This window comes from Coregonus clupeaformis, unplaced genomic scaffold (assembly GCF_020615455.1).
Source record: "Coregonus clupeaformis isolate EN_2021a unplaced genomic scaffold, ASM2061545v1 scaf2469, whole genome shotgun sequence".
NCBI lineage: Eukaryota > Metazoa > Chordata > Actinopteri > Salmoniformes > Salmonidae > Coregonus > Coregonus clupeaformis.
This window is the reverse complement of record NW_025535923.1, coordinates 1-14904: the sequence shown is the minus strand read 5'-3', so window position 1 is coordinate 14904 and position 14904 is coordinate 1. Positions and strand designations below refer to the sequence as shown.

The 14904-nt window shown below is 42.2% G+C and overlaps 2 protein-coding genes across 2 annotated transcripts in view; one reads left to right on the top strand and one right to left on the bottom strand.

The window, feature by feature from the left end:
- The window catches only part of LOC121557978 (collagen alpha-1(XVIII) chain-like), a 33667-nt gene extending 23977 nt beyond the window's left edge, over window positions 1-9690 (top strand). The window contains exons 23-42 of the mRNA XM_045219550.1: window positions 15-44; window positions 153-188; window positions 498-557; window positions 651-728; window positions 1152-1187; window positions 4149-4202; window positions 4480-4545; window positions 4731-4796; window positions 4987-5023; window positions 5134-5187; window positions 5305-5339; window positions 5437-5559; window positions 5734-5893; window positions 6035-6099; window positions 6238-6366; window positions 6481-6513; window positions 6653-7219; window positions 7354-7551; window positions 7675-7790; window positions 8152-9690. Coding sequence (XP_045075485.1) covers window positions 15-44; window positions 153-188; window positions 498-557; window positions 651-728; window positions 1152-1187; window positions 4149-4202; window positions 4480-4545; window positions 4731-4796; window positions 4987-5023; window positions 5134-5187; window positions 5305-5339; window positions 5437-5559; window positions 5734-5893; window positions 6035-6099; window positions 6238-6366; window positions 6481-6513; window positions 6653-7219; window positions 7354-7551; window positions 7675-7790; window positions 8152-8365 — 2157 coding nt within the window. The 3' untranslated portion in view covers window positions 8366-9690. The remainder of the gene's footprint in view (window positions 1-14; window positions 45-152; window positions 189-497; window positions 558-650; window positions 729-1151; window positions 1188-4148; window positions 4203-4479; window positions 4546-4730; window positions 4797-4986; window positions 5024-5133; window positions 5188-5304; window positions 5340-5436; window positions 5560-5733; window positions 5894-6034; window positions 6100-6237; window positions 6367-6480; window positions 6514-6652; window positions 7220-7353; window positions 7552-7674; window positions 7791-8151) is intronic.
- On the bottom strand, window positions 8404-14668 carry LOC123488755 (reduced folate transporter-like; the record flags this gene model as incomplete). Its single annotated transcript, XM_045219549.1, has 3 exons — window positions 8404-8416; window positions 13979-14121; window positions 14527-14668. Coding segments are annotated over 3 exons (298 nt in total), but the record flags the coding sequence as incomplete, so codon positions are not given.
- Window positions 14669-14904: the final 236 nt, after the last annotated feature.

Below are 14904 nucleotides of genomic sequence, written 5' to 3'. Positions count from 1 at the left end.
CTGTCTCATTGTAGTTTGATGGGGTTCTTGGGGGTCAAGGACAGGTGAGAATCTGACTCAGCAGGCACAGTCACTATGTTACTCTACATGCTGTTTTAAAATGTTTTCTAATGCCTTATAAAGTCACCCTAACCCTTATTTCCTTTCTCCAGGGTGGACCATCTCTGCCCGGCCGGGCAGGATTCCCAGTACGTATCAATACCACACTGCCAATGAACACACACAGTGGAGTGGAGACAATTAACCTTTACTGTTTCCAGTGGTGGAAAAAGTACTAAATTGTCATACTTGAGTAAAAGTAAAGATACATTAACAGAAAATGACTCAAGTAAAAGTGAAAGTCACCCAGTAAAATACTACTTGAGTAAAAGTCTAAAAGTATTTGGTTTTAAATATACTTAAGTATCAAAAGTAAATGGAATTGCTAAAATATACTTAAATATCAAAAGTAAAAGTATAAATAATTGTATTTCTACTGATCACAACTTCTTCTATAGGGGCCTATGGGGCCAAAGGGAGATACAGGAGAGCCTGGACAGCCAGGCTACGCAGCTAAGGTCTGGTAACAACTTCATTCATTCAGATATTGTTTTCTGTACAGTGAAAATTGCATAAAGTACTGACATGTCTCCACCCTGTGTCCTGTCCAGGGGGAGAAAGGAGAACCTGGTATTACCATTGGGCCTGATGGAAGACCCTTGTACCTAGGAGGGCCGGGGTCTCTGCCGGTGAGAACAACTGCACAGTAGATTTATAGTTGGTTGCAATACTGTATGGTATTATGTAGAACATACAGTACCAGTTAAAAGTTTTAGAACACCTACTCATTCAAGGGTTTTTCTGTATTTTTACTATTTTCTACATTGTAGAATAATAGTGAAGACATCAAAACTATGAAATAACACATATGGAATCATGTAGTAATCAAAAAAGTGTTAAACAAATCCAAATATATTTTATATTTGAGTTTCTTCAAATAGCCACCCTTTGCTTTGATGACAGCTTTGCACACTCTTGGTAAAAATAATGAAAAACCCTTGAATGAGTAGGTGTTCTAAAACTTTTGACCGGTAGTGTATGTGTTTGTCCACCTCTTTCATATGTGCCATGCCACATTCAATTATTATACCCTTTGACCTCTGTGTGTGCAGGGAGATAAAGGACTCCCGGGACCTGTGGGACCTCCTGTAAGTACTGTCCCCTTTAACATTGATATGCTTTGTTTCTGATTAGCCAAAGATAACCGTGGATGTACTTTATATTGTTCTCTGTCTCTATAGGGTCCAGCTGGTAGATTTATATTGTTCTCTGTCTCTATAGGGTCCAGCTGGTAGATTTATATTGTTCTCTGTCTCTATAGGGTCCAGCTGGTAGATTTATATTGTTCTCTGTCTCATAGGTCCAGCTGGTAGATTTATATTGTTCTCTGTCTCTATAGGGTCCAGCTGGTAGATTTATATTGTCTCTGTTCTAGGGTCCCTATATTCCAGCTGGTATATTTATATTGTTCTCTGTCTCTCTAGGGTCCAGCTGGTAGATTTATATTGTTCTGACTCTATAGGGTCCAGCTGGTAGATTTATATTGTTCTCTGTCTCTATAGGGTCCAGCTGGTAGATTTATATTGTTCTCTGTCTCTTTAGGGTCCAGCTGGTAGATTTATATTGTTCTCTGTCTCTATAGGGTCCAGCTGGTAGATTTATATTGTTCTCTGTCTCTATAGGGTCCAGCTGGTAGATTTATATTGTTTTCTGTCTCTATAGGGTCCAGCTGGTAGATGTATATTGTTCTCTGTCTCTATATGGTCCCTATGGTCCAGCTGGTAGATTTATATTGTTTTCTGTCTCTATAGGGTCCAGCTGGTGGATTTATATTGTTTTCTGTCTCTATAGGGTCCAGCTGGTGGATTTATATTGTTATCTGTCTCTATAGGGTCCAGCTGGTAGATGTATATTGTTCTCTGTCTCTATAGGGTCCAGCTGGTGGATTTATATTGTTCTCTGTCTCTATAGGGTCCAGCTGGTAGATTTATATTGTTTTCTGTCTCTATAGGGTCCAGCTGGTAGATTTATATTGATTTCTGTCTCTATAGGGTCCATCTGGTAGATTTATATTGTTTTCTGTCTTTATAGGGTCCAGCTGGTAGATTTATATTGTTTTCTGTCTCTATAGGGTCCAGCTGGTAGATTTATATTGTTTTCTGTCTCTATAGGGTCCAGCTGGTAGATTTATAATGTTCTCTGTCTCTATAGGGTCCAGCTGGTAGATTTATATTGTTTTCTGTCTCTATAGGGTCCAGCTGGTGGATTTATATTGTTTTCTGTCTCTATAGGGCCCAGCTGGTAGATTTATATTGTTCTCTGTCTCTATAGGGTCCAGCTGTTATATTTATATTGTTTATTTGTCTGTATAGGGTCCCTATGTTCCAGCAAGTAGATGTATATTGTTCTCTGTCTCTATAGGGTCCAGCTGGTAGATGTACATTGTTCTCTGTCTCTATAGGGTCCAGCTGGTAGATTTATATTGTTATCTGTCTCTATAGGGTCCAGCTGGTAGATTTATATTGTTCTCTGTCTCTATAGGGTCCAGCTGGTAGATTTATATTGTTCTCTGTCTCTATAGAGTCCAGCTGGTAGATGTATATTGTTCTGACTCTATAGAGTCCAGCTGGTAGATTTATATTGTTATCTGTCTCTATAGGGTCCAGCTGGTAGATTTATATTGTTCTCTGTCTCTTTAGGGTCCAGCTGGTAGATTTATATTGTTCTCTGTCTCTATAGGGTCCCTATGGTCCAGCTGGTAGATTTATATTGTTCTCTGTCTCTATAGGTCCAGCTGGTAGATTTATATTGTTTTATGTCTCTATAGAGTCCAGCTGGTAGATGTATATTGTTCTCTGTCTCTATAGGGTCCCCATGGTCCAGCTGATAGATTTATATTGTTTTCTGTCTCTATAGGTCCAGCTGGTGGATTTATATTGTTTTCTGTCTCTATAGGTCCAGCTGGTGGATTTATATTGTTATCTGTCTCTATAGGGTCCAGCTGGTAGATTTATATTGTTCTCTGTCTCTATAGGGTCCAGTTGGTGGATTTATATTGTTTTCTGTCTCTATAGGGTCCAGCTGGTGGATTTATATTGTTCTCTTGTCTCTATAGGGTCCAGCTGGTAGATTTATATTGTTTTCTGTCTCTATAGGGTCCAGCTGGTAGATTTATATTGTTTTCTGTCTCTATAGGGTCCAGCTGGTAGATTTATATTGTTTTCTGTCTCTATAGGGTCCAGCTGGTAGATTTATATTGTTTTCTGTCTCTATAGGGTCCAGCTGGTAGATTTATATTGTTTTCTGTCTTTATGGGTCCAGCTGGTAGATTTATATTGTTCTCTGTCTCTATAGGGTCCCTATGGTCCAGCTGGTAGATTTATATTGTTTTCTGTCTCTATAGGGTCCAGCTGGTGGATTTATATTGTTTTCTGTCTCTATAGGGTCCAGCTGGTAGATTTTTATTGTTCTCTGTCTCTATAGGGTCCAGCTGTTATATTTATATTGTTTATTTGTCTGTATAGGGTCCCTATGTTCCAGCAAGTAGTGTGGTCCTCTGTAGCTCAGCTGGTAGAGCACAGCGCTTGTAACGCCAAGGTAGTGGGTTCGATCCCCGGGACCACCCATACATAAAAAAAATGTATGCACGCATGACTGTAAGTCGCTTTGGATAAAAGCGTCTGCTAAATGGCATATTATTATTATTATTATTATTATAAGTAGATGTATATTGTTCTCTGTCTCTATAGGGTCCAGCTGGTAGATGTACATTGTTCTCTGTCTCTATAGGGTCCAGCTGGTAGATTTATATTGTTATCTGTCTCTATAGGGTCCAGCTGGTAGATTTATATTGTTCTCTGTCTCTATAGGGTCCAGCTGGTAGATTTATATTGTTCTCTGTCTCTATAGAGTCAAGCTGGTAGATTTATATTGTTATCTGTCTCTATAGGGTCCAGCTGGTAGATTTATATTGTTTTCTGTCTTTATAGGGTCCAGCTGGTAGATTTATATTGTTCTCTGTCTCTATAGGGTCCAGCTGGTAGATGTATATTGTTCTCTGTCTCTATAGGGTCCAGCTGGTAGATTTATATTGTTCTCTGTCTCTATAGGGTCCCTATGGTCCAGCTGGTTTAAAGGGAGATATCGGCATGCCAGGTAGACCGGTAAGTACCTCTGTTCAGCTATCAGTCAAGTGGTGGACCTCTGTAGCACAGTTGGTAGCGCACGGCGCTTGTAATGCCAAGATAGTGGGTTCGATTCCCAGGACCCCCATATGTAAAAATGTATGCACACGACTGTAAGTCGCTTTGAATAAAAGTATATGCTAAATGGCACAGAAGTCTCCTTTAGAAAGAATCCAAGTGTCCTATTTTCCATACAGTCTTAACAAACTGATGATGTACTGTTGCTGTTGGAACTAAGCAAGTGTGTTGGTTACAGGGCCGTCCTGGGTTGAATGGTGTCAAAGGAGAGAAGGGGGATTCAGCTGGAGGATATGGATACACAGTAAGCATGGCACCACTGGTTGGTGATTGAAGTGAATCATAAGTGAAAGACTGTTGGGGTACAACCCAGAGGTCAGCATGTCCAAAAAGTAATTGTTCATAAAATCAGTTGTATTGGTAGATCATCATTTTGGTGTGGTTGTAATGCTAGGTCTCAGTTTAACCCAGATTGATCCGTGTTTTTAGGGTCCTCCAGGACCACCCGGCCCACCCGGACCCCCCGGGCCAGCAGTACCTCTGGACAGGTTCAACGTGAGTAGATGTCTGATCCAGTATTGTATCTTTCCCAGGCTTTGGTGCTGTAATGTGTAAATCAGCTTGGTTACTACCTGCTGGTTTAGTTGTTAAAACCCACAAAGCCACTAATGTGTGTTTACAAATTGATATGGTCTCTTTCCAACGTATAGTAGTGTATATTTTCTCCTCCTTGGTTCTGTTTCAGACTCAGAGGTATGATGATGTCTCACGGTTCTATCCTGGTAAGTCAACTCATTCTCATTGGCCAGTCTCACACCATGACATAAAACGTTACATGTAAAACTATGTCATGTGTTCGCTTACATGTTGCCCTTTTTCCTCCCCCCATCAGACTCCAAAGGAGAGAAAGGTGATCGTGGAGTACCAGGAATACCTGGGGTACCAGGTACATTCAAAACAGCTATAGCAGCTGGACAACTAGTTATTTACTATCTTTGGCCTTGGTTGTACTAACACATGAGATTGAGCTGATTGAACTCATGTTCTATTGTGTCCATTGTAGGTCTCACGTCAAACTTTGACATCTACACCTTCAAGGTAAGTGATATAACTACTAATGCGCTCCACACTCACAACCTGCCATGCTTCTGTATGTGTTTGACGTGAGGTCAAATTACACGGTGTGTGTCCGCAGAACGAGATGAAGGGAGAGAGAGGAGACTCTGGGATGAAGGGGGAGAAGGGCGACCCAGCTGGAGGATATTATGGCGGAGGTTACGGTGGACAGGGTGGTCAACCTGGACCTCCAGGACTTCCAGTAAGAATAACCACTGAACAACAACAACAGCCATTTTATTTCACTGCATTCTCCACGTTTTATCAGTGCCTTGCATCAAATGACATGTAGAATGGAATTCAATGGCAAGTCGTAATGGGCAAGACATATTCCTTTTAAGGAATAAACAAATCTATCTGATCTATCTATCTCCAGGGGCCAAAGGGAGAGTCCATCATCGGTCCTTCAGGGCCCCAGGGCCCTCCAGGTCACCCAGGAAGAGGGTACGAAGGCAGGCAAGGGAACCCAGGCCCACCGGGGCCCCCCGGACCTCCAGGATCATCCTCCTCACCTGGAGCCTACAGGCCATCACAGAGTGAGACGTACTCTCTCACACACACACTCATACATACAGTACATAGGCAGAAACACACGTTAAAGTAAACTTTCTGGTGACATGAAGTACAGTAGTGCTACGGTTAACAGCTTCAATGAACGGGATCTTTTTACATCTCAGCCATCAGCATCCCTGGACCTCCGGGTCCTCCTGGCCCACCTGGGACTGATGGACACTCCTCTGGGGTGAGTCTGTTAACTGCTCCCTTCCTAGTGTAGGGTCTTGGTTAGGGCTTGTTTCTGAATGGGGCCTCACTATGATGATATATGCGCCACTTCCAGGATATGACATCATTTAGCTCCTTGTCATCTATGTTTGAACAGGTGATGGTGCTGAGGTCATATGACACGATGACAGCCACGGCCAGACGACAGGCAGAGGGGACGCTGGTGTATCTGGTCGACCAAACAGACTTTTACATCAGAGTACGAGATGGCTTCCGGCAAATCCAGGTGCAGTGTTTACCAGTGTAATGAATGCAAGCCACTATATTTAGAAAACACAATACCTTCATCCTTTGTTAATGTTTACATGATTAACTTAGATGTTCTACCTTTACCTTTCAGCTTGGACCATACATAGCTTTACCCCCTGACCAGGTAAGTCCTTGGAAATGTGCACTTGAGAAATGCTGACAATACACTATTGTGACAGTGAGTGAATTGCTTAATGAAGTTATTAATCACATTAGTGAGTGAATCACATTCACATTATTTCTCTGTCTGTATCTATCTGCAGGGTAATGAGGTGGCAGCTGTCGACCCTCCTCCAGTGGTCTACTACCAGCCCTTCAACACAGCCACAGGCCACTTCTCCGACAGTGGCACCTCCACAGAGCAACCCCCCAGACAGCTAGACCTCCATCAGCCACAGCCTGAGGAACAACACCCTGTTTACCCCGACCCACGTTACCCGACTCACCCGGATCCACGCTACCCAGCCCAGCCAGATCCACGCTACCCAGCCCAACCGGATCCACGCTACCCAGCCCAGCCGGATCCACGCTACCCAGCCCAGCCGGATCCACGCTACCCAGCCCAACCGGATCCACGCTACCCAGCCCAGCCGGATCCACGCTACCCCTCAAACTCAGACCCCAGATACCCCTCACACACTGATCCACGGTACCCCAGTTATACAGACCGCCTGCACAACCCTGACCCTGTTCAGCCGGTCCAGCCCCAGCCCCAGCCAGCCCCCGTCCCACAGTACCCGGTTTACTCAGACACCCGTTACCCTGTAACCCCACAACGCAGACCCAGACCCCCTGAGACCCCCACCCACCAACACACGTCAGGCCCAAGCGTGAGTAGCCAGTATTGAAATATGTCATAAAAAATGTTCACCTGAAAACATGTCTTTACTGAAATACTTGTGATCATGGATGTGATGGAAGCATGTTTTTAAAAGCACACTTTTCTTCTGCTTTCTTTCTGCAGATTCACCTGATGGCCCTGAACGCCCCCCAGGGGGGTAACATGCGGGGTATCAGAGGGGCAGACTTCCTGTGCTTTAACCAGGCTCGGGCCATAGGGCTGAAGGGAACCTTCCGGGCTTTCCTCTCCTCCAAGCTCCAGGACCTTTACAGCATCGTCCGCAAGTCAGACAGGGATAGCATGCCCATCGTCAACCTGAAGGTACAGTACTGTGGGCTAAGACTGAGATGCATTTTCAGCTTCAATCAGAATCGCAGTATCATTCCATATCATTTAAGTAATTGGCAGCAACCGTCCCTAAACATCTGTCTGTCCCCTCTATAGGACGAGGTCCTGTTTGACAATTGGGAGGCCATCTTCAGTGACTCAGAGGGCAGAGTGAAGGACAACGTACCCATCTACTCCTTCGATGGCAAAGACATCCTCACAGACGGCACATGGTGATCCACTACATTTTACATTTACATTTTAGTCATTTAGCAGACGCTCTTATCCAGAGCGACTTACATGAGCAATTAGGGTTAAGTGCCTTGCTCAAGGGCACTGACATATTTTTCACCTAGTCGGCTCGGGGATTAGAACCAGCGACCTTTCGGTTACTGGCACAACGCTCTTAACCACTAAGCTACCTGCCACTACACTTCTACATATCACTCACAATACACAAAATATCAACGTCCATAAGAAGGCATTGATAAGTTATGTAGTTTTAAAGTTAACAGCTGAGAAAGTGAATGGAAGCAAAAATATGATGATTAATCCCTTCATCTCCTTCCCTCCATTAATCCTCTCCTCCCCTAGGCCAGACAAGATGATGTGGCACGGTTCGACGAGCAGGGGGCACCGCCAGGTGGATAACTACTGTGAGACGTGGCGTATAGGGGAGCGGGCGCTGACGGGCATGGCCTCCTCTCTACAGGGGGGCCAGCTCCTCCAACAGAGCACCAGCAGCTGCCACAGCTCCTACGCCGTGCTCTGCATCGAGAACAGCTACATCGGACAGTTCAAGAGATAGGAGGGACCAACCAAACACACACACACACTTCAACCAGATCAAGAGATAAGCCTAAATGAAACACACACACAAACACATCAGCCAATCCAGGAGGTAGGCCTAACAAACCGTACGTACACACACACACACACAATGGTGCTTTGTTTGTAACAGCTACGTTCCCCTTCTCCATTACACTCAGTCCAGCTGGCCAAATAGGACCACATGTCCATAATATGGGGTTGATCAAGAACAGCCACAACCAGGCCAAGAGATGGACCATACCCCCCCAAGCCCCAATCCACCCCCCTTTATACACTGATCGCAGCTGACCAAACAGCCCACCCCAACCCCTTGCACATAGGTCTAAATCACTGTTCTGTAAACACCTCAACACTGTGGTTTTCAGTTGAGTTTGGACTCATTCCTCCCTCTGTGTTACATTCCACTTTTCCTTTAACTGTCCACTTCAGAAATCTCTTCATAAAGCCATGTTCATTGAGGGTTAGAGGACAGACTTTATCACAATGGTTATGTTTAGTTTTTTTACCTGTCAGTTGTGGTCTTACCCTCAAGCATAATACCTGTATTGTAGAAAGTCTATAGCCTTTTAAGTTTGCCCTAGAATTAAACCACACCCATGGATTAAATAGGACACTAATTCTATGCTCTCTATGATTCCAACAAGCTAATTGTTGCAGTATTGTACATGAAATGTATGTTTGTCTATTATTCAATGTTGTAATTTTTTATTCACTTTTTTAAAATTGCATTGTAATCTGTACATGTAACCAGTTTTTGAAGCACTATCTATATATAACATTGTCGTAAATGTTGGATTGTTTTATTTTGTTATCGGACATCCAAGGGAACAGGATATTTCAAATGTTTTGATAATAACAAAGGAGTATTTATTTTGTGATTTAAAAAAAAGTCAAAGTAGTTTTAACATGCCCACTTTTCAGTAAAGGACTCCATGGACCTGTTTAGATCTATGAAGAGATAAGGTAAGAACCATGACATTGTGTATCAGAAAATTAAATTAGTATGCAAAACAAAAACACATCCTTTTGCATTTCAAAATCCTCAAAAGTGCTCTTAAGTGTCTATGGACTGTAGTTACAGTTGACAAGATGCACTCTGATAGAAATCAAGTAGGCTTTTATCCCAAATCCAAAGACAAAAGCATTGCATCTCACTGAATGAACCGGTGTATGACCCTGGGGAGGAGTCTCCTTAGGCCACGTCATTTATCTTGTCATCAACGTTTATTGCAAACAAACACACAAATGCTACACTATGTTTTCAAAACTGATTTATTTGTAAATAAAAAATAAAACTGTTGACATCAGTTTCTGTGTTTTTTTACATCAACAAAATAGGTTCACAGTCATTCACACAAAGTGTATATTCGGCATTGATTGAAGTCAGTGTGACAATAACACAAACATTTAACAATTCTGACAGTTAACGTTACAAATCTTTTCCTATACTGAAGTCGTTGGTTAGTATACTGCACGGCATATCGACTATTAGGTGAAATTCATCTCATACATTTGTATTTGTTTATGATCCAATATGACCATGTAAAAATCATTGTCTACAACCTCGTCACTATAGGCCGAATCCTACCTTGAGATATGACCGTTTAAATCAATAAGAGAATTGTGCAAAGTTCAAGTTGCATATCTCGTGTTCCGGACCCATTGTACATCGTGTTCTCAAGTTAAGCACTTGTATTGTTCACGCACGTCTTTTATCCACTCTACATGTAATTAATAAGCACTCAACTAGTATAATAGTCTATATTCTGACATGATTTCTCAGTTTTCAAGGGGGCAGGAATTCAGCAAACCACTTCCTATGCATTGTAATTCAATTAAACTATAGGCAAGTAAAATAACAAATTGTGCAAGTGTAATCTGCATTTATGGGCGTACGTTAGGTATGGTATATATATATATATTTTTTTACATTTTTTAGTCATTTAGCAGACGCTCTTATCCAGAGCGACTTACAGTTAGTGAGTGCATACATTACATTTCTTCATACTGGCCCCCCGTGGGGATCGAACACACAACCCTGGCGTTGCAAACGCCATGCTCTACCAACTGAGCTACATCCCTGCCGGCCATTCCCTCCCCTACCCTGGACGACGCTGGGCCAATTGTGCGCCGCCCCATGGGTCTCCCGGTCACGGCCGGCTACGACAGAGCCTGGATTCGAACCAGGATCTCTAGTGGCACAGCTAGCACTGCGATGCAGTGCCTTAGACCACTGCGCCACTCGGGAGACACATTTAGAATGTAAAGGGTACACCAGATATGAGTTCCCAGAGTTGTCAGATTCCAAAGGATAAACATATAGGCCTAAAAGATTTTCACATTTTGCATTTCATTTCCTCAGTGACAAACATTTAAGAAAACCCAATTTCACTCCTACGCACACAGATAAATAAATTGTTCCATTAAAACAGTGGTTTCCAAACTGTGGGTTGGGATGCAGAAAAAATAATGGACCTATATATTTTTCAATAATAGCCTATAATGTTTGAGATTTTACAATCAACAAAATAAAAGATATACAATCAGGCCCCCATTGATGTTATGTTTGAGCATAAGAACACCAGCCATGTCAAAATGCGTAGAATTGTGGTAAATTAGCTTAAAAACAAACAAAATCTCAGCTCCATGTCAAAATGCATAGAATTGTAGGAAATTGGTTTTAAAATTGCAATAAAGTTATTTCAGCTCCATGACAAGATGTGTGCTATTGCAGGGGATTAGCTTTGAAACTGCAAAATATTCTGTCCGCTGCCAAGATCATATTTTGTATTTATTCTTTGGTCTGTGTATATGCTTTTTTTTTTTTTTTTACCACTCAACCCTTATGGTGGGTCAAGACCCAAAGACTCATCAATTGGTGGGTCACGAAGCAAAAAGGTTTGGGAACCCCTGCATTAAAACAACACAAAATAGCTCATTAGAACATTCTGGAAAATAACATGCAGAATAAAGGTCTGCCAGCTCATAGCTAAATCCTCTAACTCATTTGCAGTAGTTCATGACAACTATACTCCAGTTTACACATTCACATTAATGTGGGCTTCCTATTAGAAAAGATGACAATGATAAATGAATGAACGTATTATTAGCACTGCTTGGGATGAAAAGACAAATCTGCATGAAAACATAAAAATAATAAAATAGGGGAGAGTGGGGTAAATTGAGCAAAATAGGTAAATTGAGCCACCCTTGTTTCTAGGAAACCATACACAAAATTAAATTTCTAGGAAGAGGTCATCATTTCATGGAGTCTGAAGGAAGAAATCACAATTTATTGTGTTAGAGGTTTCATGATGCTTGTATCAAAACCAAAGTAGATAATTTTGAGATTGTTCTATACATCAGCATGGCTTAACTTACCCTATTCCGCGGCTCAACTTACTCCATACCCGGGGTAAATTGTGCCAAGAGACCACTTTTTTTCAGACAACCTATGTTTTCAAAACTGTAATGTTTACATGAATTCTGATTATTTCCAGGGATACACATTTTTACATTTTAGTCATTTAGCAGACGCTCTTATCCAGCGACTTACATGAGCAATTAGGGTTAAGTGCCTTGCTCAAGGGCACATCGACAGATTTTTCACCTAGTCGGCTCGGGGATTAGAACCAGCGACCTTTCGGTTACTGGCACAACGCTCTTAACCACTAAGCTACCTGCCACCCATACACAACACCCTGAAATATATGTAGATATCTTTGATAGAAATAATACTATATTTTCCATTGACGGAGTGATGCGGAATGTAAAACAATGGCTGAACTTACCCTACTCTCCCCTAAGCAAGACAATACACAAAATGGTAGCTAAAACACTTCCTGACACAAGGTGCAATGAATGAATCACTGGCAGCAAGTAAGTACACTGATATGGTTAGTTTGAAGGTCCTAAAACAATTGGCATCTGCTTTGTTCATAACCAATAGCTGATTAAACCTAAGACAATGGGAGCGTAGTGAACATACACACAAAGCACTTCATTTAGAAAATCTTTTCACACTTTTCAAAGAAATATATTCAGGAAGATTCAGCAGCCCAAAAATGCATCCTTTCAAGTGTCTGCTTAATCTAAAGCAATGCTACTTTGATCACATAGTAATCACGATCCTTTGGGGCAACCCTCTCTCACTGGAGGACTTCTATACAGCTAACAATATGTACACAGATGAAAAAAATATTTGCTTATCAATACAATTGCAGCAATTGTCGAGAATTCCTAATGATCGCAAACAGTGAATCATTTGCTATTGTTCCATCAGTAGAAGTAGTAGTCCAGTAGAATTAGTTAGACCGTTTCAGTAGATCATTTCCTATTGGTCCCCTCTACTTGAGATTATTATTTTCTCAGTCGGTGTTACAAAGACATACGTGCTTCAACATAAACAGGGAAAACATATGATTACTCTGTATTTGGAAAACTGTGAACATAATCGCCAGTGAATAACACCCTTTGGGATGTGTCTGGGATAAGAAAAGAGCAAAGCAGCCACTACAGAGTCCATGTCAACAGTCTCTCTGAAAACATTGGGCCGACAACTAGGCCCAACCTATGACTATTAAAAACATCACACTGTTTTGAGTAAGAAGTAGGGATTGGTCTGAAGGCGAAAAAGGACATTCCTTAAATTGACCTACTACAGTAGCTATGATGGTCTATTGTACTTCAAACAATGTTTAGGCAGGTTGCTTAAAATGCAAACCTTCTCACACAGCCTAATTCACACTATTAGAGGTGCTCCCACAATAATGGGATTTGTACCACACATAAGGTGATGTATTTTATTCTTCCCACCCTGCACTAAGACATTACCCCATTCCACTACCCTTTCAAGCTTCTTTATCTATATATATATGAAAGTAAGCTTTGCTTTCATACTTACAAGACCATTAGGCTTGATCGAGTGAGCTTTTTTGTCTTGTAATAATGTATGTGGGCCCTGCCTGTAATTCTTTAAACTATGTATTTCATAATAACATCCTTTTTGGGGAACTGAAGACACGTTGGATATAACAGATAAGGCACTAAAGGATGAGAACAGTGATTGTTCATTAATACTGGTAAACTACACTCCACCAACACGTCCAAGGAAATGTCATGAGGTCTCGACTCACCTCTAAGTCTCATCTGTCTTTGAGATTCCGAGACCGTTTAGACCAACTCTACTCAATGTCAGTGTAGGGGGTTTAGGGGTTGATGTCAAGATGACATCACAATGTTCAAGGGACAGTTTGGGATTTTGGCAATGAGGCCCTTAATCTACTTCCCCAGAGTCAGATGAACTCTAGGATAGCATTTTATGTACCTGCATCCAGTATGAAGGAAGTTAGAGGTAGTTTCGTGAGCCAATGCCAACTAGCATTAGCTAGCGCAATGACTGGAAGTCTACAGGAACAGCTAGCAAATTCCTTCAAACTGCAACGCAGAGACATAAAAATGGTTTCCACAATTAATCTGACTCTGGGGAAGAGATTAAGGGCTTCATTGACAAAATCCTAAAATATCCCTTTCAGGCCTTGACGTTGTTCTCATTGGACAGAGGTTCCGTCTCCGAGGGTTTTGATGGTACGGAACATAGCTCAGTGGGCGTGGACTGGTCTGTGCCCCCCCCCCTCCCGCCGATTGGTTCCTGTAGTGGCGAATGATGACCCAGACAGCACAGCCCAGGTAGATGACCGTCAGCAAGGCAAAGTAGAAGAAGTAGATCAGGAACTATTGGAGAACGGAACAGCACTCATTAGAAAACATATGGTGTTTCCATACAGTTGGAGAACGGAACAGCACTCATTAGAAAACATATGGTGTTTACATACAGTTGGAGAATGGAACAGCACTCAGAAAACATATGGGGTTTCCATACGGTTGGAGAATGGAACAGCACTCATTAGAAAACATATGGTGTTTCCATACGGTTGGAGAACGGAACAGCACTCATTAGAAAACATATGGGGTTTCCATACGGTTGGAGAATGGAACAGCACTCATTAGAAAACATATGGTGTTTCCATACGGTTGGAGAACGGAACAGCACTCATTAGAAAACATATGGTGTTTCCGTACGGTTGACGTTAGCTTGCAGGAAGTTGTCTGAGCGTGGTGGTAATCAGTGTGATTTACCTGGGAGTGCACGTCTAGTCCCAGGCCCTTCTTGTCTGAGACGATGAGGGTGATGATGGTCTTCAGAATGGTCGCCAGGAAGGTGTTGACCCCAAACACCAGGGCACACAGCTCCTTGGTGAGAGACGAGGCGATCTGGAAACTGCACAAACACCACAACAGGACACTCTTACTGACAGTTGTGGCTGCTTCGCGTGATATATTGTTGTCTCTACCTTCTTGCCCTTTGTGCTGTTGTCTGTGCCCAATCATGTTTGTACCATGTTATGCTGCTACCATGTTGTGCTGCTACCATGTTGTGTTGCTACCATGTTGTTGTCATGTCGTGTTGTTGTTGTCATGTGTTGCTACCATGCTATGTTGTTGTCTTAGGTCTTT